The sequence below is a fragment of the Coturnix japonica genome, chromosome 8 (genome assembly GCF_054131305.1).
Source record: "Coturnix japonica strain WE chromosome 8, WE-NBRP24, whole genome shotgun sequence".
Lineage (NCBI taxonomy): Eukaryota > Metazoa > Chordata > Aves > Galliformes > Phasianidae > Coturnix > Coturnix japonica.
In genome coordinates, this window is record NC_140670.1 from 12665331 (window position 1) to 12692816 (window position 27486).

The 27486-nt window shown below is 35.2% G+C and overlaps 1 protein-coding gene across 2 annotated transcripts in view; it reads left to right on the forward strand.

Annotated features, from left to right (window-relative positions):
• DLG5 (discs large MAGUK scaffold protein 5) overlaps positions 1-27486 on the forward strand; it is an 89906-nt gene that overhangs the window by 50896 nt on the left and 11524 nt on the right. Inside the window, exons 6-24 of one of the 2 annotated variants that reach the window (XM_015866802.3) lie at positions 1348-1607; positions 4654-4966; positions 8584-8814; positions 9630-9814; positions 10418-10543; positions 11416-11548; positions 13364-13491; positions 13786-13961; positions 14419-14522; positions 14873-14965; positions 15839-16858; positions 18560-18698; positions 19466-19610; positions 20074-20192; positions 21259-21348; positions 22141-22309; positions 25461-25538; positions 26186-26348; positions 27149-27282. In XM_015866802.3, the coding sequence (XP_015722288.2) occupies positions 1348-1607; positions 4654-4966; positions 8584-8814; positions 9630-9814; positions 10418-10543; positions 11416-11548; positions 13364-13491; positions 13786-13961; positions 14419-14522; positions 14873-14965; positions 15839-16858; positions 18560-18698; positions 19466-19610; positions 20074-20192; positions 21259-21348; positions 22141-22309; positions 25461-25538; positions 26186-26348; positions 27149-27282 (3806 nt within the window). The remainder of the gene's footprint in view (positions 1-1347; positions 1608-4653; positions 4967-8583; positions 8815-9629; positions 9815-10417; positions 10544-11415; positions 11549-13363; positions 13492-13785; positions 13962-14418; positions 14523-14872; positions 14966-15838; positions 16859-18559; positions 18699-19465; positions 19611-20073; positions 20193-21258; positions 21349-22140; positions 22310-25460; positions 25539-26185; positions 26349-27148; positions 27283-27486) is intronic. The other variant, XM_015866805.3, reaches the window with a different exon arrangement.

A 27486-nucleotide genomic window follows, 5' to 3' on the forward strand; every position in this document is an offset into this window, starting at 1 on the left:
TGAAGAGCCAAAGGTACCTGAAGGTGTCAGTGATATGGTATCTATGTGCATGGTAGGGTGAATCTTTTCCAACTGTGTAGTGAAGCTGTGCCTTCACAGCTCTGGAGCAGATGGCTAAAGAAAACAAGTCTGGTAGTTGAATGGTAGTTGAAATGTGTTTGATCTTGTGTGCGGAGTAGTTGCTATGTGTTTTGAACTTTTGATAGAGCTGCTATTTTCAGACATTAAAGAACATAGGTTTATGAGCAGATGTTAGAATTATGTGAAGTCCTGACACCTCTGTGTATTAGGCTTCTCTGTTTCTTCCCACTGCTTCATCAAATCTAAATTTCAATTTAAAATACAGAATAATGAGAAAATCAGTATGGCATGCAAAAAACAAACAAACAAACAAACAAAAAAACCCAAATCCTCATTTTGTGCACATTTTTTACCCTTTGATTTGAAAGGACTAGAGGTGCATTAAGAGTTTGTTGTTGCAAGTCATTTGTAATAAAAGTTGCCATTTATAGAACCATTCTTTTGTCAATTGAAATTAATTTAAAACTAGTTTTCTGGTCAGAATTCTGGTCAAAAAAGTGGATTTTTTCTCCCTGTTAGATTGTTTGAATATCTTTTTGAAACACGAATGTTTGTAGGTAGTTTTCAGATTAAGTATTGTATGAGTATTGGAATAAATGCCTGTGTGTATCCAAATTATATTTCCAACTCTTATTTTAGGAGCATAGAGATCGTCTGCCACGAGTGCCACCTCTTGGTCATTTCCTAAATTGCAACCATTATCTCGGTCGTCAAATTGCAAATAACCTCTCGCTAAAACTTACAAAAATAGTTCAAATACAATGTGGGTTTAATATTCGCTGATAGCAATTACCATTAGAGAGATGCACTGTCTTCTGATAAAGCAGATTTTTTTTTTCTGGTTAACATTAAGCAGATTATATAGTGATGGTTAGAGTAGCAGTAATGCTAAGTGGAGGCTCTATTCTTTCTTAATTACTGAAAAAACAAAAAAACAAAAAACAAACAAAAAAAAAGTTATTAAAATTGTGGAGTGTATTTTTTTTTTTATTATTATTGGTAAAAGTATTGGGCTGATTAAAAATAAAGTTTATTTCTGATACTATCAGTTTTTAAGAGTCTGAAGTTAAGATTATTTTAATACAGAGATTTCATCACTACATTGGATAAGTGCTGCTTAAAGAAAGACTTCTTTCGCTGTGGAGACAGTTATTGTAAACAAAAAGTAAAAGCAGATCTTCAGGTAACTTGATGAGATGTGAAAGTGCATACATTTCTCTCTACATGCAAGACTTAACAAAATCTCTCTTTTTTTTTTTTTTTTAGGTTATGAAGCAAAATGGATCATCAGAGATATTGAATAAGCTCTATGATACAGCAATGGACAAGCTAGAGGGTGTGAAGAAGGATTACGATGCTTTAAGAAAGCGATACAATGAGAAGATAGCAAGTCACAATACAGATCTCAGTCGCCTTGAGCAGGCTGAAGAGGAGAACAGACGCCTTCAGAAACAGATTGACATGCTAATGAAGCAAAGGGACACAGCAATACATTTTCAACAACAGTATTCATCCTCTCTCAGAAGGTATAGTTTGTTTTTATATTTGGATATGTTGTGGAGGCAGTAACAATCTTAACATTGCATCTTATTTTCACTGTGGAAGAAATCCTAGTATTTTCTGTTGGTGACATGTGTAAGCTTCTGTATTTCTCAAACAGCATAGAAGGTGTGAAGGGGTTGTTATTTGGAAAAAGTATGTATAATTTCCAAAAGATGTTTAGCTAGTGAAGATATTCTCCAGTTAACTTTTTATGACATAAGAGTTTCAAACCACTTCTAATAAGTTAGAATAGACAGTAAGATAGAAGAACTCATGTAACTTAGACTGGCATGGATTCTGGAAAGTGAGAAAAAGTCTTCCATATGTACTACAGCAAACACCAGAACCATAATAGTACATGGTGGAGCTCAACATATTTGTGTTATGACTTGTGGTTTAGGTGTCTTTCTTGAGGAAAAAAAAAGTTAGTTTTAGGAATTTAAGGTCTGATATCTTTATTCCTGTGAACCAGTGATTCAGTTGAGTTAATAAGGTTGGTCTTAAAGAATTTTTACCTTCTAGTTATCTTTGGATCTGAACTTCTTTTTACTGGTTTCTAGTTACAGAAAATCAGACTTTATTTGTCTTATTTTTGCATAACCAAAACTGTATTTGTTTGGCTGTGCAAAATGTTTTTAAATGCGTTTCAGGTGTGTGTACTTCTCAGAATATAAGATTCAAGAAGCTTTCATTGTAAGGATGAATGGGTCATAAATTGCAGTTCTAACATTTTCTTTTATTAATAACAACTGTAAATCAATTTTGTTTGAAGAGAGAAGGAAGAGCTGGACTTAAATGTTTTCCCAAATCTCATTTTGAGTCTTTGGCCCTAAAGAATATCATGACAGTTCTAGTCTTTTATTTTTCTTGCATCTGTGAAATTGTAGCAATAATGGCATAGAAAGCTCTACCTGGTGAGTTTAGCTGATGAATGTTTTGCAGATGAAACTGCAGATGGAACCGTCTATCTAATTCTGATGTGCCAAACCTCACTTTCAGTGTCCCTTTTCATCTTGAATGAGAGGTGTGGTACTCAGGTCTGCCCACAGTTTGCAGTTGGTTTTAAGAGGAAGCAGGTCACCTTGGCTGCTACTTAGAAATGTATGGTTACTGCTACAAAATCCTGATACTTAGAACCCATTCATGTTACAAAGTCCAGTTACATTTGGACTTTTCCTTACAGAAGGCACCTGTGAAAATTTGATCCAGCTGCCTATATTTCCTCCTTAGGAGGCTTTGCAAGTTCAAGTAGGATTTCAACTACAACTTTCTTTTTGAGTTTTCTCAGTTACTTAACATAATTATATATATATATATATTACATATATATATACTCAGAATCATTAAAGTTATTAAAATATAGTTATTTAAATTATTTAATATATAATATACTAAAATAGAATAGCATTCTGAGGCAGACTTTACTTCATCCCTCTGACCTCTTTCATAAAGGACATGTCAGTATGCTTATGTTTTTGTTTTTGTTTTTTTTCTTAACTACAACATTTTCCTTGTTTGAAAAATGTTGCATTAAGTATTTTCCCTTCCCCTCTCCCCTGTGTATTCTCCGTGTTGTCCTTGATTTGACCCCAAATACTTTTCAAATGTCATTGAATCATAAAATCATAGAACAGTTTGGGTTGGGAAGGACCTCAGGGATTATCAAGCTTCAGTCCCTCTGCTACAGGCAGGTCCAACAACCTCCACTTTTAATACTAGACCAGGCTGCCTAGGGCCCCATCCAACATGGCCTTGAACACTCCAGGGATGGGGCATCCACGACCTCTCTGGGCAGCCTGATCCAGCAATAATGTGTGTTCTCAAATGGCAATGAGGTTGTTTGGCATAGTTTCTGTTTGAGATTTGTGCTATGTCCTTGTTGTATCCATTGTATTATTGTGTATTCTTCTTTATCTTCATGTTCACTGTTCTGAAAAGAAAATAGAAGTATAGTTTGTAATACTAGGACTTCTGTCCTGGTGGTCTCTTTAAACAGGAGAATTTCACAAAAGTAGCAGGAAGATGGTTTTGAAATTACTGGCAGGTGCTTCTGTAATGCGGTGTCAATCCTTTGAATCCACTGAGACTTTTGAGGAAATATTTGAAATTGAGTTTACAGCTCACTCCTGGGAAAGGTCAGGCAACATGCTGGAGCAGACACAAAATGGCGCATCAATAGTAGATACATGTGTATGATAGAGAACCAAGTATTCTAAAAGTTTGTGGGCACTTCAGATTCAGATGACATTGAAAGTTCCCTCAGATTGGGTACAGTGTTTCCACCAATGGCTTTTACTGGGAGTTTTCCATTAGAAGACATACGAGAAAACCCAAATGTCCTGTTATGGTAGAATGTTGCTCTTGAGAAAAGTTCAGTTTTTAAGCCTGTTTGTGTACTGGTATGTGGAATTACTTTTCCACTTTTAGAACTGTTTTATGAGTATAAACAAAAAAGCTACTATATATACTATTACTTCATAACTGATAAACTACATAAGCTTTCAACTTTTTTTTTGGTCATATTCTAACCTGTCCCATATTAACCAACCTTATGGCATTTCTGGACATGTAGAAGTTGTTTTGCTTTTTTTCTTTTTTCTCCCATTTTCTACATTTGTTTCACTTCTTGCCACTTACATAGAAATGTGTGTTGGTGAAAGAATTCCCTCTGAAGGTGATCAGAAATAAATGCAATAGATCCATGTTAAGCTTGTGCTATCAAATAGTGGTGATGTTTTGCATTGCTTTTTGAAAAAAAAAAAAAAATAGTGAATTGGTTTTAATAATAAAACTAATTCCAACTTCTAAAAATTTTTATTACAGTTCCTCATTCAGGTTCTCCCTTCCACGCTGATATTCCCAAGGCAATAATTAGTCTAAATTATATTTTGCAGCACTGTATATTGTCAAAGATGTCCACTGAAGTTGTTTTTACCAATGGATATGTTTGATTATCTGACAAAATTTTTAATATATGAAAAGGGGAAAGTGAGGTATGAATATCTTACTGACATTTCTACTTGTTCCTAGATTTGAGTCAGTACAGCAGGAACTAAGCAACGCCACAGCACAAAACAAAGAGTTGCAAAGAGAGATGGAGCGATTACAGTCAGAGGTGACAAGGTTCAAAACAATGCAGCTGAAAGCAGCAAAGGATTCAGAAAAATACAAGGAAGAAAGGGATTCAGTTTTCAATGAATACCGCCTCATAATGAGTGAGAGAGATCAAGTAATCAAAGAGGTAGATAAGCTTCAAACAGAGCTGGAGCTTGCGGAGTCCAAACTGAAGAACACTTCTTCTGAGAAACGAGTGGCTAATGAAGAGATGGAAGCTTTAAGACAGGTACTAAGCTACTGTTTTGATGGGGAAGGGAAATAAGTATACTTTACTGATGCTAGAATTTGAAATTTATAACCAATTGATGGAAAATAGAACTGTATTGCAAAGAGGAATTTCATACTGATGCTCCTCTACAACTGTTCTCTTATAGCAGTCCATTTTACTGTCAATTAACTAAGCTCCATGTTTTGAGTAGACTGTCAACTGAAATTTTTTCTTTACTTGGCTTAACTTTATTCTGCTCATCATAAAACTCTCCTGTATTAAGTTCACCTTACAAACCTTTACAAGTAACACTATCTATTAAGATTACATATACATATGTGTATATATATATCTTAATATATTGATATTGTTGATATATATGTGTATATGTCAACATTCATTGTTTTAAACTTTTAACTTCCAGAAGAACCATTGGATACCCTTTTCTCTGACTGAAGAAATAATGTGATAAAATACCATCAGTATTTATACAAAGCCTTCACTGTTAGACATATTCTTACTTTCACTCCTGCTTTGCTTTAAAGGGATTAAAGGATATTTTGAAGATAGTAGTTTTCATTTGAACTGCTCCATACCTTGTGTATACTGTGCAAAGCCTGGACTACTTCTCTTTCAGCAGTATGTTCTTGAAATGTTTATAACACAACCACATTGTAACAATGCTGCTAAAATTTCTGAAACACAGCTTGCTACTCTGTTTCATTTTGGCTGCCATGTAATCACTTCACTGTTTGTATTAGAAATATTTAATTTAGCATGAAATAGATTTGAGTGATTGTATTCCATTACCTGTAGATCTCATTTTACCTTTATTTTTCTCCCGTAAAATTAGAGGGGAACAAAATGCTCTTTATAAAATTGAAGGCATGGAGCTTTTTTCTTAAATTACACTCTTCTTAAGGGGCTTAATGTGGATTATGACATCAGAGTTTTTAAAAATAACTAATTTCTGGGTTTAAGAATTCAGAATTACCTGGCTCTGCATTTTAACTTCTACAGTGAGTGAGGTTTTAATGCATGTTTTGTACCTGTTCTACTTTAATCAAAGCTAGTAAACCAATAGAAAATTCTCATATTAATTTCAGTGGAATCAGAGTAGCAAGTAAGGGATAGAAGCATAGAATCCTTAGAGTTGGAAGGGACCTCTAAGGGCCATCTAGTCCAACTCCTCTGTGATGAACAGGGATGCCCCAGCTAGATCAGATTGCCCAAGGCCTGACCCACCCTCACCTTGGAAGTTTTCATGGGGCATCAATCACATTACCAGGCAACCTGTCCCAGTGCCTCACCACCCTCACTGCCAGTGGTACTTCTCTTGCACACCTGCTCCAAATAGTCCTGGTATTTTGTCCTGGCACTGTGGGTAGTTTTCCAAAGTACTTCCATAAAAAGGAGAGGAAAATTTTAATTATATTTTCCCACCTAGTAAGATGGCTATCTTGAATGGGTGGTTGAAAAAGAACAGAAAGAGCTTAAGACTGGTGAATGAGATGCTGAGAGGGTGCAGACATGCATTTTTCTTCACTCTCCAGAACCAGCACATAAGAAAGCAGAAATGACTCTTTCTGTAGTGTGTTAAATTGTATAAAATGCTGCTATTATGAGTTTACTTTTCATTATTGGTTTTTCTTTCCAGTGGCTGTGACTCTTGTGCTTGATATCAGGTATTTTCTTGTATTGGTGCATTGTATTGGCTAGCTGCAGTTGCATTCAATGGATAAGAGATTTTCTAGCTCTGTCAAAGCAGGTGTTGAAAAAAGGGAAAAAAGAAAAAAAAAGAAAAAAAAAAGATTTATCAATCAAGTGATAAATGCACTTCAAGCAGTATCCCACAGGATGTTCCTTTGTAGGTGGGATTTTCCTATATATGACTGATTGGTCTGGTTCTTGCCAAATTGTGCCTTTTTGTTCTGTCCACTCCTTCTGATTTATAGCAGCTTTACATGCCATTGTGTCATACTCATTAAATGGCTGTGGGAGCACATTTAGGTTTTAGATGTAGTTCTTTTTGTGAGGCTTGTGTATGCTAGTTTACCTTTTGTCCAGAAGAAATGCAGAAGCTGCTGAAATGGACAAGTTATTTTTAAGTTCTTCATTGTGAGCAGTTACTGGTTAGGTCAGTCAGTTTCCTAATTAGACGTCTAAATTCAAAATCATTGGCAGTAAGCCTTCCCTTCTGTTTAATAGAGCTGTTGATTTTGTCCTGTATGAGGTTGTTGTATCATCTTCAAATGCAAGAGCTTGCTTCAAACATAAGACTTATTTACCATTTTAGAACTTTATTGAAATCAAAGCACTATGATGTTTTGTAACAGTATCTGCTCTTATCAGTGCTAAATGGCAGATGATGTCTGCTGATGTGTTGTAGTTCTGTGCAGTTGTCACAGGAAAAGGCAGAAGTGAAATTTTACTACTGACCACTGGAGGCAACAGCTGCTCTTCTTCACTTTAGTTTATGCCAAGCATACTGGAATAAACTATGTCAGTATGTTCTGGGCTTTTTTTCCCAATCATTTTAGAGAAACTTAGATTCTTCTTCAGTCAAGTGTCTTCTGTCTTGATACTTTGGTGAATTTCCCCTCTGCTGCATGCTGGAGAAGACAATATTTTTGTGAGAGTTTAACACACATACTTGATTGCTCAATAGTTAAACTGTGCAAAATGTTGCTTCCATTACTGAAATTTGTTTGCACAACCAAATGGGTTGGGAGTTTTTCTCTTCATTTACTGAGCAACTGAAGCTTTTGCTGATGTTAAGTCAAAAACATGCAAACAAACAAAACAAAACAACCCCCAAAACCCAAACTAGAGTATCTGTAAATTGAGATTCAGTGACATCTTCAAAGTTCACAAACTGAACCATTAATTCTACAACTTACCTGTTGCTTTAGCACAAAATTACCTGTTTTAAAACAATTACAGAACTGTTTTAATAACTTAAATAGCCTTAATTAGATGTTGCATCACAAAACCAATTATTTAATAATTGTCTTCTATGCTTTAAATACTCAATTTTATTCCATGCAAATCACAGAGTAAAGTAGAAGAGAGCATGATGTCTTTCTTGCCTTTCTGTATTAGATCCTTTTCTGCCTTTGCTTTTCAGATGTCAGCTATCTTTGACAATTTTTGTTTTATGTAAAAATATAAATGCTTTCCAGCACAGAAGAGTGTCTTTATGTAGCAGGGCTTCTTTCTAGCTCTTGCTGAGTGTTTCTTGAAAGCTGGACCACCTGAAAATCTGAAATTCATTTGTTTCAGTGCCTCACTATTTATAGAAACATTAAAATACCTACTTCTTCTTTCTAGTCCTCAACGGTTGAAACAAGTGCATGTACTACAAATCAGTCATGAGACACATACCACTTAATATATATCTTCTTTGTTCTGTAGTATCAATTTTCTGGACATGCTGGTGATGTGAAATCTGTAATGCCACACTTAGTATTCTTTGCTAATACTTGTATGCAATGTGAGTGTGGTCCTATTCTCCCTTTTTCAGAATGTTTATTGCAAACTCTCTAGGATTTTAAGGTGTTGGTGTAAATCCAGTTGAAAAGATGAACTGATATCTTCTGTACTTAACTTGCTGCAAACAATGGATCTTGTTTTAGGAGCTGAACTCAGCTTTAGTGGAAAGGGATCGAGCAATTTGTGAGAGGAATGAGTTGCTGGAAAAATACTGTCATGAAGTGAAGGACAAAGCTGAGGCCCAGAAGGAGCTCGATCAAGCTTGCAAGGATATAGAGACGGTGAAGGAAGAAAGAGATGTTGCCAGAAAAGAGAGAACGGAAGCTATAATCCAGAGAGACCATCTACTAAGGGAATACTATCAAGCCCGTCAGGTATTGCAGTTGTTTACTGATGACTTTTCTTTCTTAGCTATTAAAGATCAGTTATTTTCATGAGACTTGATAAAGATCTGGGCATACTGGATGTTTCTTCCCTTTGCCTGTCACTGTAGAACATCTTTGTATATGTGCATGTATCTTCTTTAAGAAATAGTGAAAATAATGGAACTTTGTATTTGCAAAAAAAAATTAAAAAAAAATACAGTCACACTTCATGTTAACCTTCAGGGCTTTTTTTTTTGTTTGTTTGTTTTGTTTTTTTTTAAAATTAAAAAAGAAAAACATACACAAAGCCAATAAAATGTAACACATAAGAACAGTGGGTTTATTAACAGCTTATCTGCAGGTAGGCTTGATGCCAACTGTCATGTATTTTACTGTATGGTGTTCGCACCTGTGACCTGCTCAGAATGTTAGCTGGTTTTAGCATTTAATAAACAAACATAAATGAAATATGATTGTAAATGTTTTAATCTATACACATTCTTAGTATAAAGGCTATATATCTATATCTCTCTGTGTAGACAAAGAGAGAGAGTGCATAGTCCCAGGGCAGATAACAGACATTACTGCAGAAAATCTGTATTATAACTACTCATAATAGTGTATCAAATTCCTAAATATTCTTGAAGGATTTTGTGAGCTAAGCAGAGCAGAATAGAACATTGAATGTTGCTTCTTAAATATAAAATATTCACTGATGTTATTTTGAAGTGAGATTTTTATTTGTGGGAATTGTTGTCCAGTAAATGTGAGTACATACCTAAAAGTTCTGCCTAAAGTCTTTACCAATGTTTCTTAATTCCTAGATACAAGATTCTGCTACCCTAGACATAGAAAGAGCAAACAAAGAAATTGAGATGCTTCGGAAACAGTATGAGGCTATGTCACAAGAACTGAAGGAGGCTGTCCAGGAAGCAGAAGTAGCCAAGTGCAGGAGAGACTGGGCTTTCCAGGAGCGGGATAAGATTGTTGCAGAAAGGGAAAGTATACGGTAAATAAATGTTAGCTGGTACATAACTGATCTTTGTAATGCCATCTGTGCAGTTATTGAAATGCTAGAACTTAATGAATTTTGCTTGCAGTTTTTTCAACTTGTTGGAACTTTTGCAGTAACTATCAGCAGATTTGTTTGTTAGAAGTTGAAGGCATGCTACCAGACATTTTGTTTCTCTATCACCATAACATGTCTCTAAGTAAATACCAGAGAGCCTGTCAGCACTGCTAGCCAACAACGACAAATAATGGCTTATTTTAGTACTAATATATTTTACTCTGCTGTACCTGTAGTCCTTCAAGTAATTATTTGCCTTTGGGGATATTTGACAAAAAGTAGCTACCTTGTTATTAGGCACATATAAGGAACTAAGGGAAAATCTTTTCACTGGGTTTTTTTTTCTTCTGAAGAAGATCAGTAGAAATCAAGTATCGTAAGAAGTGAAGAAAGCTTCAGTTATCCTGACAAGCTTTTCTGTAAAGCCTAGAGTGTGTAATTTTTTCTTCCTCATTTATAAATAAATAAATATATAAATAAATAAATATATTTACTTTTTTTTTTCCCCTGAGATCTTGTGAAACTACTTTTTTGCTTTTAAAGGACGCTGTGTGACAACTTACGGAGGGAGAGAGACCGGGCTGTCAGTGACTTGGCTGAAGCTCTTCGCAATCTGGATGACATGAGGAAGCAGAAAAATGATGCTGTGCGTGAACTGAAGGAACTGAAGTATGTTGTAGAATATATTAAACTCTGTGGAATCTTTGTGATAAAAATTTTGCTTCATTAACTGCATCTATGAGTGAGCAATATGTTACTAGAACTGCTTTTAGTTATGTGGAAATACAGGGTTCTGAGTCCTTCAATCTTAACTTAAGCTTTTTACCGTGGAGATACACTTTAACTTTCACTGAAGTTGGATTAATTGCAATTTAGTTCCTCTCAACTGTAATGTCATTAGTTTATGAATGCAAAAAACAAACAAACAACGTTATATGTTACCTCAATAATTTGTCGAGGAGATTTTGCTTTTGGTATTATGCGTACTTGTAAGCACACAGTTGCAGTTCATCTGATAGTAAATTAGATGCATTTTGGAGGAGTCAGGTAGGAATTCTAGTTGTACGTGACAGCTATACAAAAGCAATGCAAACAACATAAGAGTGGGTTAGCGTGATATATAGAATATGAAATTATTCAGCAGTAGCCAAAGGATACTGGAAAAATGGGAGCAGAGGGCAGCTCTCTGGCACAGATTGGATTTTTTTAGTTAGAAAACATCTCACAGTTATAATCACAGAATCACATGATGACCCCTGGTTGGAAGGGACTTCAAGGATCATGAAGCTCCAACCCCCCTGCCTGGCAGGGCCACCAAACTTTCACATTTACTAGATCAGGTTGTCTAGAGCCCAATCCAACCTGGCCTTGAACACATCCAAGGACAGGGCATCCACAGCCTCCCTGGGCAGCCTGTTCAAGGACCTCACCACTCTCCTAGTAAAGGAAATATATGATGAAAGGTAAGTGAAGGAAAATAATGCTATGCATCAGTTTGTTTAAAAGGCTTGTCTATGTATATAAGTATTTTATTTCCTTAGAGAGAAGATGGAGAATCAGTTGGAAAAGGAGGCCAGATTCCGTCAATTGATGGCCCATAGTTCCCATGATTCAGCCATAGACACAGATTCTCTGGAGTGGGAAACAGAAGTAGTGGAATTTGAAAAAGACAGAGTAAGTAAAAAATGCTAACTGCATTATTTTGTATATTCATCGGTTGTGATGTCTATTATAACAGCTTGATGCCAAATATGTCAAAAAAAATAATGTCGAGTTTTTTAATTCTCTGTAGTGATAGGAACCAGGCACGTTTCTAATAATATCTAGATGAAACGATTTGACAAAAACATGTTGTTAGCATACGAACTTTCTTTTTTTCATACTAAATATTAATGAAAATAGTTCTCCCTTTTGTGAAGATAAATACTGTATTCTTAAAATAGGTGATTTATCACAGAAATGGCTGTTATATTGTGTGAACATAAGATGTGATGGGAATGCTAGCACCTACTTTGAGGCAACATCATTTATTGTCTGTGCATAGAATAGTTAAGGACTAACATGAAACTGTTTCACCTCTTCCTGCTCAAATTCAGCTGTTAGAAATTTTAATACAAATATTTGTTTCTGATGAACATATATTTTAGTGCAGCATCACCCTTCAGTTTAGACATCTGGGTTGAAAGTATGTTAATTTCCTACACTGTAAAGAAAACTTCTACATCCTTTTATTATTCTAGTAGTATTTATTTTTATTTTTCCTCATTATAGTCTGGAGCTTGTATTTCATTGTTCTTTATTCAAGTTGCGTATCCTTTTCTATTTAAAGATTTTGATTGATGCATCTCACTGTTTGCTAGTGGTCATTTTCTAACTCTGTAGAACATACACACAGTCTTCCAGGCTGTGTTTCACTCAGAACAGCGTAATTATTATAGTAATGATATTGTGCCAACCTTGATAGGATACATGAGGAAATCCTTGCTGACCTACCAGCGTATGAATAAATCTAAGTCATTTTATTTTTGCTTTAGCATGACCTGTCTGCTTATGCCAGTGTTCTACATAATCACTAAGCTCAAAAATGGGAGAAATAATATTGACTTAGCTCTGAGATCACAATGCTGCTGTACTATCTTTATTTTCCAGCAGCCCTACTGATTTCTGTATGATCTCCTTATGTAGAACAGAGGAATCATGAGTATTTTCGTATATTTTTGGCCCAGTTGATTTGAAATAGAATTTCCTAATTTTTAAGGGTATTATTTAACACTGCAAATAAGCAATTTATCAGTTGGATGCAGTGAATCTTATTTAACCAATCTTATTTTTTCCATTGACCTACTCATTTACCAAAGCAAACATTAAATTAACATTTCCCAGTTCAGTTCAGCAATTGATTTGTCAAAGTTAGTTACAACATTTCACATTTTAGATTCTCTTTTGGGCCAGAGGTGGTAGAATATAACATCTATGTTTAGATTCAGTTTCACATAATGTTAAAAATTTTGATCCTACTTAGTTCTAGTCTTGACCCATATTTAAGCTTTTTTTTTTTTTGCTTTTTTTTTGCTTTTTTTTTTGCTTTTTTTTTTTTTCTGAATATATTGTCTTTATTACCTCTATAACTGCTTTCTTCCTCAGTGATGCCTGTTCTAGGGAAACACATACTTGTCCTCTCAAGACACATCCGGCATCATGCATTAAAACAGGTTGTGCTTGTCTGAACTTGCTTTTCAGCAGAGTTCCTTTAACACATTATCTCAGTTTTAAATTGAGACAGAATGATTGTCATAATGCCTGACAGTCTTATGCCTGATGAAACTGTGAGCTTATGTATTTAAGTGCAAAATACTAGAATTTACCTGTAGTAGACACCCTGTAAATATAAGGACATAAGAGAAGCTTGAAGAAATGCCTCTTGTGAACAGGCAGAGGCACAGTGTAATTGTGAGTACAGTTGAGTCTCTTGTTAATAACATTTATTAGGACGATATGGACTTGAAAGCACTTGGTTTTGATGTGGCAGAAGGTGTGAACGAACCATACTTTCCTGGAGACTGTGGGATCTTTGTTACCAAAGTAGACAAAGGAAGTATTGTGGATGGTCGATTAAGGTAGGGTCTTACTTTGGAAGGTATGTCTTTTATTATTCATAAACAAAATATTGAGCATATTGTGAAGTCTTCCATTTTTACTGTTCTTGAATTTTTTTTTATCATTGGCCACGTCTACTTTATTGATGAAGAAATTGCACTGACAAGACCAAAACCTAAAATATTTAGATAATTGAGGATTAGCATTTTAAGATATAAATTCCATTGTATCCCTTTTCCTGAATATTATGTATACGCTATATCCAGCAAAGTATGCTTATAACTGTGGCCTTTCTATTTGTATTTATCTGCCAGAGTAAATGATTGGTTGCTGAAGATAAATGATGTGGATCTTACTAATAAGGATAAAAAGCAAGTTATAAAAGCAGTTCTAAATGGAGGAGGTGTTATTAACATGGTGGTTCGAAGAAGGAAGTCCTTGGGTGGGCGAGTGATAACACCACTTCATATCAATGTTTCTGGGCATAAAGGTAATGGATATAAAGGCTGGATGTAAATAGTACCCATTTGTCCATGTGACAATGTCTTGAAATTGTTGTAGATGTTCTGAGCTTCTATTTAAAACTCATTTCAGCTGTTACAACCCTAGATAGGGATTTTCTTGAATTGCTTTCATCAAGATAAAAATGATTGTATTGGTGATAGGTTTATTCCATAAATATAATGAGTTTTATTTTCATACTTCTATTTAACTAAATCCACCAGTCAGTCCTAGTCTGTATGATCACATTAAGTTCTGGGATACTCCATGTCCCTATTTTCATGTTTTCTTCTTTCACTGAAATGGTTGTTAGAGATTGAGAAGCTTATTTGGTTTGGTAGTTATATATATATTTTTTTAATCCTGCATGCACATCAGATTTGTGCTTATTTTTGCTACTTATTTGAATTGCAGGAGTAAATTAACGTTTATTTTGTGAATTTCAGATAGCGGGGTTAGCCTAGAAAATGGAATATTTGTTGCTGCTGTTGTGCCTGGAAGCCCAGCTGCCAAAGAGGGTTCCCTTACTGTGGGAGATAGAATAATTGCTGTAAGTCTGAATACCTTCTGATTTTTATTTATTTATTTGTGAGCTTCTGTGAAACTAAATGTGATTACTATGGAAGTACAAATGCATAAAGTCGTATGTAATCAAACGTGTTGCTAAACTGTATCTCTGCTAGGAATAAAAAATGTATAGGACTAAGCTTCTAGTGGAGAACAGGTAAATGCATGATATGGTCAACCTGACATCTGTTATAAGTATGACATACAAAACTATGTTTTCTCTCCCTCAGAGATGATACTTTTAGGTGCTCCCTGTCTGCTGCTTTTGTTTAATGGATCTCAGTTGTGTTTTGTTTTTTATTTGTTTTTGTTTTGTTTTGTTTTTGTATGCAGATCAATGGCATTGCACTAGATAATAAGTCACTTAATGAATGTGAAGCTTTGCTACGAAACTGCAGGGATTCCCTTACCCTCTCATTGTTGAAGGTGAGTAGGAAAAGCTAAACTTCAGAATTTTCTTTAGCAGATTTATCTCATTTGTTAAGGAAGGAGTATATTAAAACTGAATATATCACCATGGGAAAGTCTTTGCTAATAACAACATCATCTGGATGTATTTCACTGATGGTACACTAAATAGTTATTTCCAGAGTAAGGATATTGTGGCTTCTGTTAGGAAAGAAAAAATTTACTGCTTTTTTTCTTTTTTTTTTTTTCTCATTTGTTTACTTGTCACACAAAATGACTGTCAGCACAGTTCTTGCTTAATGCTTCCTGCTTCAGAGCTGCAGCAGTTATGTTCATGAAAGATGAATTGTTTCCTGACTACAGTTTACTCCTGGCCAGGAGGTAGTTGTGCAGAAAACTGAACTCTGTCATCAGGGATAAGTACTAGTTCTTCTTCAGACTTAGTGTTATAAAAATATTGTTTGTGTTACTCTGGACCTGTCACAAAGGTTTAGTCAGTGATAACTCCAGCTTCTGAGAGCTTGAGTTTTTAAGAAACTAAAAAAGATGAAAAGTTTGTGAGGCAGTGGGCAATGAAGAATGATTACTAGTGTCCTTGAACAGAGACAGAAGTAGAATGGAAGTCCTTTTGCTGTTTGTTCAGTGCTTCAGCCACCACATAGAGTTACCCTTTTGAAATTGTTGCAGAGAAAAATCCGTCTTTATTTTATGAAATTTTTCCCAAACATATCCATGCATACACAGATCTCCATTCAGGTTGAGGTAAATAGAGGAGCCTAGAATATAATTTGTGCTAAGTAGAAATTAAATAGAAATCAGACTTAATTAAGGTTGTTATGTGGTGGATTTTCATTGTTGTTATCTTTTTAATTTTTGTTGGTTCTTTTTTAGGTTTTTCCCCAGAGTTCCTCTTGGAGTGGTCAAAATATATTTGAAAATCTGAAGGATTCAGAAAAAATCTCAAACTGTAGGGTTCATGCATCAGAGATACAAGCCCAAAACAAAAGAAATCTAAAACTCAACAGCTCAACACAGACTGATATTTTCAATCCAGATATCATGGATGTCAAGAAGGACCAGAGTGATCAGGGCAGTCATTCATTTTGTGATCACAAACCCTTCCCTAATAACACATTACGAGTAGACTCTCGTAGGAACACAGTGCACAGTTGCCACAGTAATTCAGAACATAGTCTCAGCTCCTTCAACCCAGAGACATATGGGGATCGAGGCTATGGAGTTGTTGACTTGGACAACAGGAGGCTGCCTTATGAACCTACAGAAAATGACTGTATGGTGGTTGAGACTGCATTTGATAAAGGACATGGTACTAAGCATAGTGGTGGTACCTGGCCAAAAGTCATGGTTAATATCTCAGCAACAGAAACAGAAAAGTTTTCTGTATACAAAAAGCCAAAACAAAGGAAATCTATCTTTGACCCTGACACTTTCAAAAGACCTCCAACTCCTCCTAAGCTAGAGTACCTTTCTCCAAATCAGGTGACAGGCCATTCACCTCAGCCATCAAAAGCTGAAGTGGCTTCAACTCCTCCAACTCCTCCTAAGAGAAGTGACTCCATCAAATTTAAGCATAAACAGCAGGCAAGCTCTGCATCAGAGTCTACAGTAACAACTGGATCACCACCTACCAGCCCAGCCACTGCCCAAGCTCCAGTTTCCTTGGCACTTAAACAAGACTCTGCTACTCTCAAGGGGCGCAGCAGGAATGCTGGAAATTATTATCGTGAGGAGGGAATTGACTGTACTCATCTCTCTTCAAGGAAATCCTGTGAAGACGACATTGGCTTTCAAAGAGTTGAAGAGCCAGAGATAAAAAGGCCAAGGCCAAAATCTGCTCCTGCTCTTAGACATAAAATGACCCCTATGCCCATTCCTAATCCTGCACTTCAGGTAGAATTTTGCTGCGAAAATCTGTGTTTATTTGTTGTTTTTTTTGCTTTGATGTGAATATTTTCAAAAGTGTTTTTGTGTACCCAGTTACATATCCTAACAGGAGAAACTAAGTCTTCACAAAATTCAAGGCCCCAGAGGAGCTACTCCTGGCTGAGTTGTTGCATTATCACAAAATACAAAACCACCAAACAGAATGATAGGATTCTGTTTTGTACCTACCTTTTGATTTTCACTGTTTTCTGGTGGATGATTAGGGCTCTTTCCTGTAAGTCAGAGCTCTATTAGGGCTTCTTTTCAGAAATCTCTTTGACTCAATCTACCGATTAGGGGAAAAAGGTTTACCATTCGCAGTGACATTTTTTATTTTGTGCATCTACATAAGTGCTAACGTAATTTGAAATTGGCCAGGCATTAGACTCATTGCACTATAGAGATGGACTGTTTGTAAGAATGTGACTTAACAACATTGTTCAAAGTAGATATGTCATTCGTTTAAATAAATTTGACTGTGGAGATTTTGGGTAACAGCCTACCAGGGAAGGTGGACAAAAAAATTCTCTGTGATCTAGGATGACTAGCCAATTTAGCTGACCACATTAGATGAAGTGGCGTAGTCAATAATGTAGTTTTGAGTCCATCATCTCAGGCTTGTTCAGTTTGAAAAAAAGTGCTATATATATTTGCCATCTGAAATTTCAAGTTTTAAAGAGTTATTTTTCCTTGCACCTAATCAACATCAAAATGACTTAGAATATCATTTTCTTTATCTTTCCTGCTCTGTACCTTGTCATGCCAGAAAAATGGTATAGGGGTTAGTCTATGGAGAAAAATAAAATTATAATACAGACTTTAAAATTTTTTTTTTTTTCTTCAGGGTTACCTGAGCTATTAGTGCATTTCCATCTCTAGGGTTAAATTAAGTTTAAGTTCTATGTTTATTTTTTTTCCAGCTCCCCCAGATTCTCTCCAGTGTCTACAAAAATAATTAGGGCTTTAATTCTAAAATTGTTGACTGGGAACAGTGGTGGTTTTGTGCCTCTGAGTTGACACCATTCATTCTGAAAATGACTTCAATGGAATGATCTTTGTGTACCAAAACTACATTGGGTTTGGGTCTGGTCTTGCTCAACATTTGCTGTTGGTACAAAGCTGGGGAGAGTAGCTGACACACCAGTGTCTGTTATGCACAGAACAGAAACTACAGTGTCTCCACAACCTGTATTGTTATGTCGAAGGTGTTGTTCCACATGTATCTCAAAATGCAGGCTTAGAGGAAAATACGTTGTGGCTTATTAGCTTACTCTCGTTTGGTAAAATTTGCGGTAGTGGCTAAAGTAACATGAGAGTACATGTGCTGAAGAATGAGATCTAGACTTTTAAGTGTTCAGTGAAAGCAGTGTTTAGAAGGAGAAATGTAACTCAGGTGTACTGTGCTGATAGAAAGCATATCAGATAAGTTTCAAACTTTGGCCTAGAAAGCTTACAAAATAATAACAGGGTGGAGGAAGAAGGGGTAGAACTGAATAATATCCATGGAAGATGAAGTAAAGATGCAACAAGGACTGTCATGTTAAATGGTGGCAAGCTTATTCTGGAATACATACTGAATAGTTTGAAGTTGACTCCTGCCTATGGAATTTGAGGGTTTTTAACCACTGTATCTCCAACTGCCTTTTATCAAATTTTCTGGTTTTGTAGGTACAGAAATATACACCAGCTAGTGAGGAACACTTGTCTCCAGAGCTGCAGGAATGGGCACCGTACTCACCAAAACGTTCTGCTAGGCATAGTGATGGCTTTGTGCCTTCCACCTTGTGTGCTGGAGGCATGTCATCAGGTGAGCAATACTGATGTGGATGGCAAGTGTCTCTTTTTGCTTAAGACACAGAGATGTCTAGCATGGACTTCTTTTTTGAGGTCCTGAATACTAACTGTAAAATTTCACCCTGTTAATTACTGTATTCCAGAAATAAGCTCAGTAACAATCTTATAATTCTAAATATCTACCCTGGAATTAGGTAACTCATATTTACTTTCTCAGAGTGCCGCAAGGAATCTGTGCATATCAGTCAGGATAAGTGCAAAACAAATATGAAATACAGAAAGTATTTTCCTGTTCTGGTATAATCTATATGTGATATTTTCAGTTTCTGGACTGTAAAGAAGTGTAATCTATTTGAGAACCATCAAAAAAACTGAGCAATTCCCATCTGAAGGATTTGTTTCAGCTGATTCTGTGTTGCACAGGAATTTTGAATGTATTAGTGGTAAACAAGGTGTAGCCTGTGCATTAGGTAGACAAATAAGATTTCTATAGTTTTTGAACGTGAACAGTGAGTGGCTGCAGCCCACATGTTACCTACAGTCAGCTTCTGAAGTACTTTAAAGCAAAAAGACTTGATATTCAGAAAGTGTCACATATTAATTTCTGCCTATTGGGAGTAACATTCTTGGAGTATGTAAGATAGAATGGTTGTGATCTTAGTCTAAATTAAAGATTAACAGTTGTTTGAGATTTTAAGCTGTTGAAGAGGAGTCTCAGAAGCAGCGCACCCAAAAATGCTAGCAATGCTGGTAAGAATGTATTTCTATCATCTTAAACAGGTACTGTACCAAGAAGCTTAGCACCATGCCCTGCTGTAACTGCGGTCATGCGAAATCCCATCTATACTGCATGGAGCCACAGAGTACATACCAACAATTGCCCATCTGTTGCCAGCCAAATATGCCATCAACATCTGCATCCCAGGTGTTTTGAACTTAAATCACCTTAAGTTTTTGTTCATGTTAGGATGAAATTCGTTCAAGTACTGGTTTGTTCAGTGTGGAGTGAAACAGTGTTGTACTGTTAGATTCAAACTTCTCAATACCGTGATTTGCCAGCTGTTTTCATGTCTTTCTGAAACTGATTATTTGTCTTTCCCTCCTTTTCTGCTGACTAAATGCCGAAGAAATTACTATTTTAATCTACTATTTTGTAACTTTTTTTTTTTTTTTTTCAAGTCTTTCTGAATAAAATATTTGAAGTCTCTCCGCCTTTTCTAAAGCACTTGAGGCTCTCTTTCCTCTGAGGGCAATTACAAAGTGAAAAGGAGAGGAGAATTCATTTTACTGAGGATAAGGATAATTAGAATTGTCCATTTGCCAGTTTACTGTTCGCTGAGATACTTTGCTCGGTTCTGACTGTTGCCCTCTTCTCTGCTTTGATGTAGTGCCCAGCATCAAGGTCGCTTGAGCTTGGACCTGAGTCACAAACACACCAATGAATACTCTGAAAATCCGCGTACAAGAGCTCATGGCTCAAATTCATTACCATCCAGTGCAAGACTTGGTAACTGTTCTGATTTATTTCATGTGAGACTCTTGTATACGGGAGAATAACAATAAATGGAAAGTTCCTTATTTTTGTGATTTATGGAATTGCCTAACCTTGCAAAGCCTAGAAGGTTTCCTGTGTTTCTTTGCTTCGTTTTTCTAGTTTTATGTCCAGTGTTGTTCCCTGGAAGTAAACTTGTTTAATTTACTCTCAATAGTCTCTTTGAAGTATTATTTGTGAGTGGTGCAAAATTCTCCTTTTGATTTCTATTACTATTAATATGAAGTATTAATTCTATTACTATTAATATGAAGTATTCTCATAAAAATGGAATGTCCAGCCAAATTATTTTTGAGGTTCACAGAGGCGGAGGTGAGAAAAGGAGAGAGCATGCAGAACAAAAAAATAATGACCTACTGTAAATCATCTTCTTGGAAATAAGTTACTGTTATGTTTACTTGATAGACATTTAAGACATGGACATTTATGTGTATCTTAATAGTACCAAAGGAAATGTAGGTTTTGTTTAAACATTTTACCATTGTACAAATTCTTGCAGTTTAAATTATGTACTACTTTTTTGTGCATGCATGTGTTCCTGAGTTCCATCAATCATTTCACTTGTGTTTGAATAGAGCATGGCAGCTTTGTAGCTACAATAGCAACAAAAAGTCACAGCAGTTTGGAAACAGTGCCAGGGAATAATGTCTTCATCCTAGCAGAATATAGTAAAAATGTTTTAAATACCTTTTGTCAAGTCCCATGGATTCTTAATAACCTCAACTGTTAGTTTCTTGCTTAGGCTTCAGGTAAATTGCAGTTATATCCAAAATATTTAAAATATTTTTCAATGAAGAATGAACTGTACGTATGCACTGTATAGCTTGCACGGTGCACCATGTAGCTACTTACCAGAAGTATATTAGGTGCATTGTATATTAGAATAATCATTAATGCTTCTGCAGAAATTCAGAGCCCATTTTTTTGCTTTTCCAATGAAAAGTAGAGTATAAACGTATATTTTGTTTCATGTTATTCCTTTAAAATTTGGCAAGATTTAATTTTGTTGTTCTAAAAATAGGTTCTTCAAGTAACTTGCAATACAGAACAGAAAGAATTAAGATCCCTTTAACGCCAAGATATCCAAGGTCCGTCATGGGCTCTGACAGAGGTAATTTTATTTGTAGTATCTTCACTATTTCCATCTCAAAGCTTTGTCAGTTACTGAATGAAGTTGCTCAAAAATCTAAACACATTTTGCTACAAGGTAAATTAAAAAAAAGTTTCTAACAAAGGGCAGTTCCTCTCAGTTGATTCTAGGACGTGATGTGCTGGGAAAAATTAAACAAAGAAGTAACTATTGAGATGTGTTGCAGTTTTATTCTGGAATGAGGTCTTGAGTGTTTTGACAGGGAAATTACTTGCATTATTTTTAAAATTATTTAAGTGTGTTACTTTGCATGCTATTGTATTACTGATTGAATGTTAAGATTTCTATTAGTGTAAATGGCAACTGTTAGTTGCCATTATTATTCAAATATTTCATAGTCCTAATGGATTGGCTGCAGTTTCTTCTCTAACCGAGCAAATATAATTCTTAGAAATGGTGTCTTTTTATTTCGTAATTAGCAATTTGAGATTTGTTTTTGTAGCTTTTTCAGAGGAAACAAACTACTCAGTGTTTCTGTACCAGCTCTTTATGGTAAGAATGGCAATATGGGTATGCATGTTTATAAATTACATATTTAATATATAGACACTAAGCACAGTGCATTTGCAAAGTCTGAGTTTGGTTACCTAAGGCAGAAAGCAGGTTTCTTAGCTCTAACAGATTGCTAGCAAATGTTTGGTCAGTTACATAGAGTATCATTCCATATATCTCTGTAGATCTCTGAATTATGACAAATGCAGGACACTAAAACCTAACCTGATTTTATGCTTTTCTTTTGATTTGATTTTGTAGGCTCATTGTCACACTCTGAATGTAGCAGTCCCAGCTTGATTACTCCTCCACAGTCACCTCTTAACTTGGAAACATCTTCCTTTGCCAGCAGCCAATCTCAGAACTCCCTTTCTACTTTACCTAGAATTTCCATTAGCCCAGTATCTGCTGGAGAGCGTAGAAAAGATAGGTAAGGTCCCCACATTATTTGTTTTTTATAGGAATGTGTCCAACAAGATATTGTGTATTTATTGCCCTAGAAGGAATGTGAACAGTTGATATAAATGGCAGATATGAAGGCACAGTGATGCATTTGAATTCCTTTTACTGAATGTTTTTCTTTTCTTTACGAAGTACATAGAGATGTTTGTCTTGAGTTCAGGAGCATAAGGAATTTCTTAAATATTTCCTTTTTTTCATGTTAGATTAATGGCAATGCCAAATGCAGTCTAAATTGAAACATATTCACTTGAGCTACCTCAGATACTTATTTATGGATAGGCTTGTTCTGTACTCAAGAAACTAAATAAAATACCTAATAATATTTGATAGTTAAATATTAACTGCCTTAGTATTGTACAATATGTGCTCTAACCACTGTGCCTTGATTCAGTTCAGCCAGATAAATAAAAATGAGATAGTAACTGTAAGAATATATCCATATGTACAGAATCTATTTTATACTATAACTGTAATTCCCTTGGCTATACCTGGACCACTACTAGCAGTAGTATGAAGTCTGTGCATAGCTGCTTTCACAGTTTGAACCTATATTATCGTTTTCTTAAGATTATGAAATTTGTTAATGACTTTTAATCTCATTATGAATACATTCAAGATTTATTGTTTATGGTATCAGTCTTGGTCATCACTATCTGGCTTGAATGAATATATGAAACAGTTTGTATGAACTCAAAGCATTGGACAGTAAGACACAAATCTGATGCAGGCTTTTATTTACACTGAGACAATTTAATGTCTTCCAGGCAGTGAAAATTTATAATGTGCTAGAATAGATTACATTTATGTGGACTTCAGGACTCTTTTGTATTCCCCAACTTGTATAAAAGGACTGACTACAAGAATGTGAATAAAGCAATAAGGATATGCTGTATTTAAGTTTGATGGTAGTAATAAAAAGCTATTCATAAAATGTTACATGAAATGTTTTTTGTGTAGTTTAAAGAATCTGTAACTAAGTTATTGCAGTGATGCTGTATACTGTGTACATTGTATGAATTTGAAAGGGAATGGAAGAGGTCTTTGTGGGTTTTCATTCTTTTATTCTTCTTTTTCACTTTTGTACTATGTTTGTTCTCTTATATGAATGTTCTTCTACTTGTCAATTGCACATTCCAAATCACAATTTATTATCTTTTTCACATGACTAATGATTATTTATAGCGTTCAGTGGCAAAAGCTAGGTTGTTGTTTGTTTTTTTTATACACTTATAATGCTCTGTCAGTATGAAATGCACATTCTTATCTCTGGGAGTTAACAATTTTTATTAATATTGATCTGAAGATCAAAGTACAGTCAGACTCCAACCCTTTTATTCTTAGTGTACCATGTGTAAGTCTGGATGATTCCCTCAGTAAAGAATTGAATGCTATTTTGTTCAGGAAAAGAAACACACACACCACAAATACAAAAACTATTATTAAAATAGGTACATCTGAATTAAATGTATCCGAAACAAATGTGTGATGATGCCTAGATAGCATCTTTAAATGGTTCTTTTTTCTGTCACCTGTCCTCCCCACAAAATGTATGCAGTTTGCTCGGCCTTTCCCCATGTCGTACAATACAGATTTTTTTTTAAAGTTTTTGTTCTGCTGGGGTTTTTTTGGTTTGTTTTTCTCTTTGGGAGGGGGGTGGGGGGTTATTTTTGTTTTTTGTTTGTTTGTTTTTAGGAAAGCCAGTGTAAATGAAATGTAAAGAAATGTGATTAATTACAACTTTTTTCTAAGCAGTATTTAGTGATTCTGGCAGGCAGTCTGAATACTGTACAAGAGTGCTTCATTTGTTTTTAAAAACACTGCTTACCAAGTAAGATACATTTTTAATGCTACCGTTCCATTATACTTTTATTCTTGTTTCCCTACTTTATGCATTACTAGTTACCTTTCACTTTGTATGTTCTAAAATCTTAAGATACAATCCTGTGCAAAGTGTGTGGGTATGATTCTTACTCACTCCAGTCCAAATGGAAAATGCATGTGGTAGACGGAAACATAAGGTAACAGAAATATAGTTCTAGTATTCAATCAGCTATTAGGCCTTGACAAATTTTATTTTGACCCATTAGTATATAATCACATTGTGATATTAAGTAAAAAACTTCACATTACTCCTTGACTTACATATTCATAATAAGTTTTAAAAGTAGTTTATATGTGCCAGTCTTCTGGGAGTTAGCATGATTCAAATAAGATAAACTATACATATTTAAAGCAGAGGCAGCTTTGGTTCTAGTTTGCTCATAGTAAGAAAATTTTGGTATATAACACTGACAACATTAGTGATTTTGGTCCTGTGTGTTTTATAGCACACAGAATAACTCAAAACTGCTATATCTATGTGCACTGATAGGCAAGCTCCAAGGGCAGGTATTACCTCTAATAGTGATGTTGATGTGATAAGATTATGTCTCAAAGTTGCATTCTTTTTTGACAGTTTTTCTTTTGTATTGTAATAAGCTGACAAGTTGTTATGCCCTTGCTGCAGAAGGCTGCCAGATGCTTACCTTCAAAGGCTGAAACATTAAGCATAGTTTATGAATTTGTGTCCTCTTCCCTCCCCTCATATGTTCCCCAAATCCTGCTCTTTCCAAAAGCACCCTTCATTTGCTACATACATTAGTAGCAATTAATTTCCTTTAACTCATATGGTATCTGAACAGCAGCATTTAATTGGAACAGTCTGCACGGCATAGGGAATATCTATTTGATATAATCACATGTTAGGAAAGAAGACCTTCCTACTAATGCTTATGAAAAGTGTTATAATGCATTTAAAATTATGTACTAGAAGGGCTGCCAAGACCTGCAGTCACTGTGAGTGGGACCTAAATATACCACTGTTCCAAGCAGCTCCATTTTGAACACCTGCAGTATAGTCTCTGTTGAGTATATCATAACATGAACCAGCACATTTTAGGATGCTCCTCCTTGTTTATACACACTGTAGAGGGACTAGCCCTGTTTGTATGAGGGGAGGAAAGGGGAATGTATCAGAGATTTCTTTCAAAAGATCCATTCTCTTGTTATACTTACTGGTGTTGTATTACTGTGTGTCTTTCTAAGTGTTCTTTTCTTCTCAAATCTTCTCCATCTTTCAGATATCTGTTCCGTAATAGGTCTTTTCTGAGAATCCCTGTGGCTCCTAGGCCTAGGTTCTCATCACTAAGGAGTTTGAGGTTGGCCTGATATAAGGTTGTCCTTCGCAAGCAGTATTGCGCACTTTGTGCTATTTTACGTTTGGATAATTGCCCTGAGGAGAATTTGCATGGTAATTGTAATGATACCATGCAAACTGCTGTCTTAATGGCTTGAGTTTGCAACTGCTTAATTTTCATTACTAATTTATGTTTCCCTGCATATAAATATGAAATCTGATATTGTGCATTGTTTTTCTTTAATTTATCGTTTCATCATTTATGGTATTTATTTTCATGGCCAGTAAAGACTCCCAGCATTTGTAATAGTCACATAGCTTTCTGGAATATGGTTTGTAAATTACATATTATATACTGTAGCTAAATTACTTTTATATAATATGGATTTGGAAGTTTATTTCCTACCAACTTCCCCACCATACTATTTGTAATTCATATTTACCATAACGCTTTATAGCAGTTATGTAATTGGTATACATTTAATTCTGCCACTGTACATTGCATGGTGTTAAAGGAATGCATTTACAGCAGTTGACAGTAATTTTTTTTTAAAGTAACTTTTTTTTATTGCAACTTAGACAGCCATAAAGTGTTTTGTATAAATCTGACTTTATTATGGCTTTAAGTGTGATTTTGTCCAAATCAGTTTTAACCTTCTCCTCTAAAAGGCCCTACATGGAAGAACCACGTCATGTTAAAGTGCAGAAGGGTTCTGAGCCACTAGGAATTTCCATTGTGAGCGGAGAAAATGGTGGAATATTTGTCTCTAAAGTAACAGGTGGGAGCATTGCACATCAAGCTGGACTTGAGTACGGTGATCAGTTACTAGAGGTAATTGCTTACTATTCTTATGACTTTTAATCTGTTTGTGTGAGTCCAGAAATAACTACCTTTTTCAAAAGAATACGTCGTGAAAGCTTGTGTGTTGTGAGAAATAGCAGTTATTTTGTATTGTGATAGTCCAGTAAGTGTGAATGTTAGTGGCTGCTTGTGAACTAACTAGTTTAGGTACTTAATCAAAACAGTCCCAAAGTCACATTCTCCAGGATAAGTAAATACACAGTTAACTTGTAGAGTTTTGTGCTACAATTTTTTTGCTGTATTCATACCTGGGATTATTGGTTTAAAAAATACTCAGTTAGATGAGCTGCATTAATATTCTGGCCTGAAGCACTAAATAAATATATGAAAGTCAATTTTATAATGTGTAGAGTTGCTTTGTGAATGCAGTTGTGCATGTTTTTGTTGAAGCACAGTGTGTGAATGACTAAAAATGGGCCTGAATGGATTATGGATATAAATTTATTTTTAAATCCTGATTTTTTTCTGATCAATATTCTGAACCAACTTGCCTGTAATCAGCTACAGCAAATCATAAGATTGTACAAAATAGTTACATCTTTCATTAGTAGAAGGATTTTAAAATCATGCTTGGGATACCAAATTATGAAATAAGCAATTCCTTGCAAGGAGTTCAGACACTTAAGAATCATTACAGCACATCTATCATCCTATTTACTCCCACTGAAATAAGTCAGCATTTAAATGTTGAACTGATTAGGAGACTGAAAGAATGATTTTGCTAGTTTCCATTTGGAAATTTGACATCATCTTGTTTGTTTGTTCTGTAGTTTAATGGAATAAATTTGAGAAATGCTACAGAGCAACAGGCTCGATTAATCATTGGACAACAGTGTGACACCATTACTATATTGGCTCAGTATAACCCACACATGTATCAGCTTGGCAATCATTCACGATCAAGGTAAGGATGGCTGGTCTTCAAAATAACACCTGTATGTTCTTTTTTATTTCAGTATAATTAATTAAATTGAAATTAAAAATGATTTCTTAGGATTAGGAGATTGTGGTACTTCAAACCATTTTTTTTAATAGTTGAGAAGTTTGGAAAGTATCCCAAAATTAGATAGACAAAGTATATGAGTTATTGAAATCCTTTATCCCATTT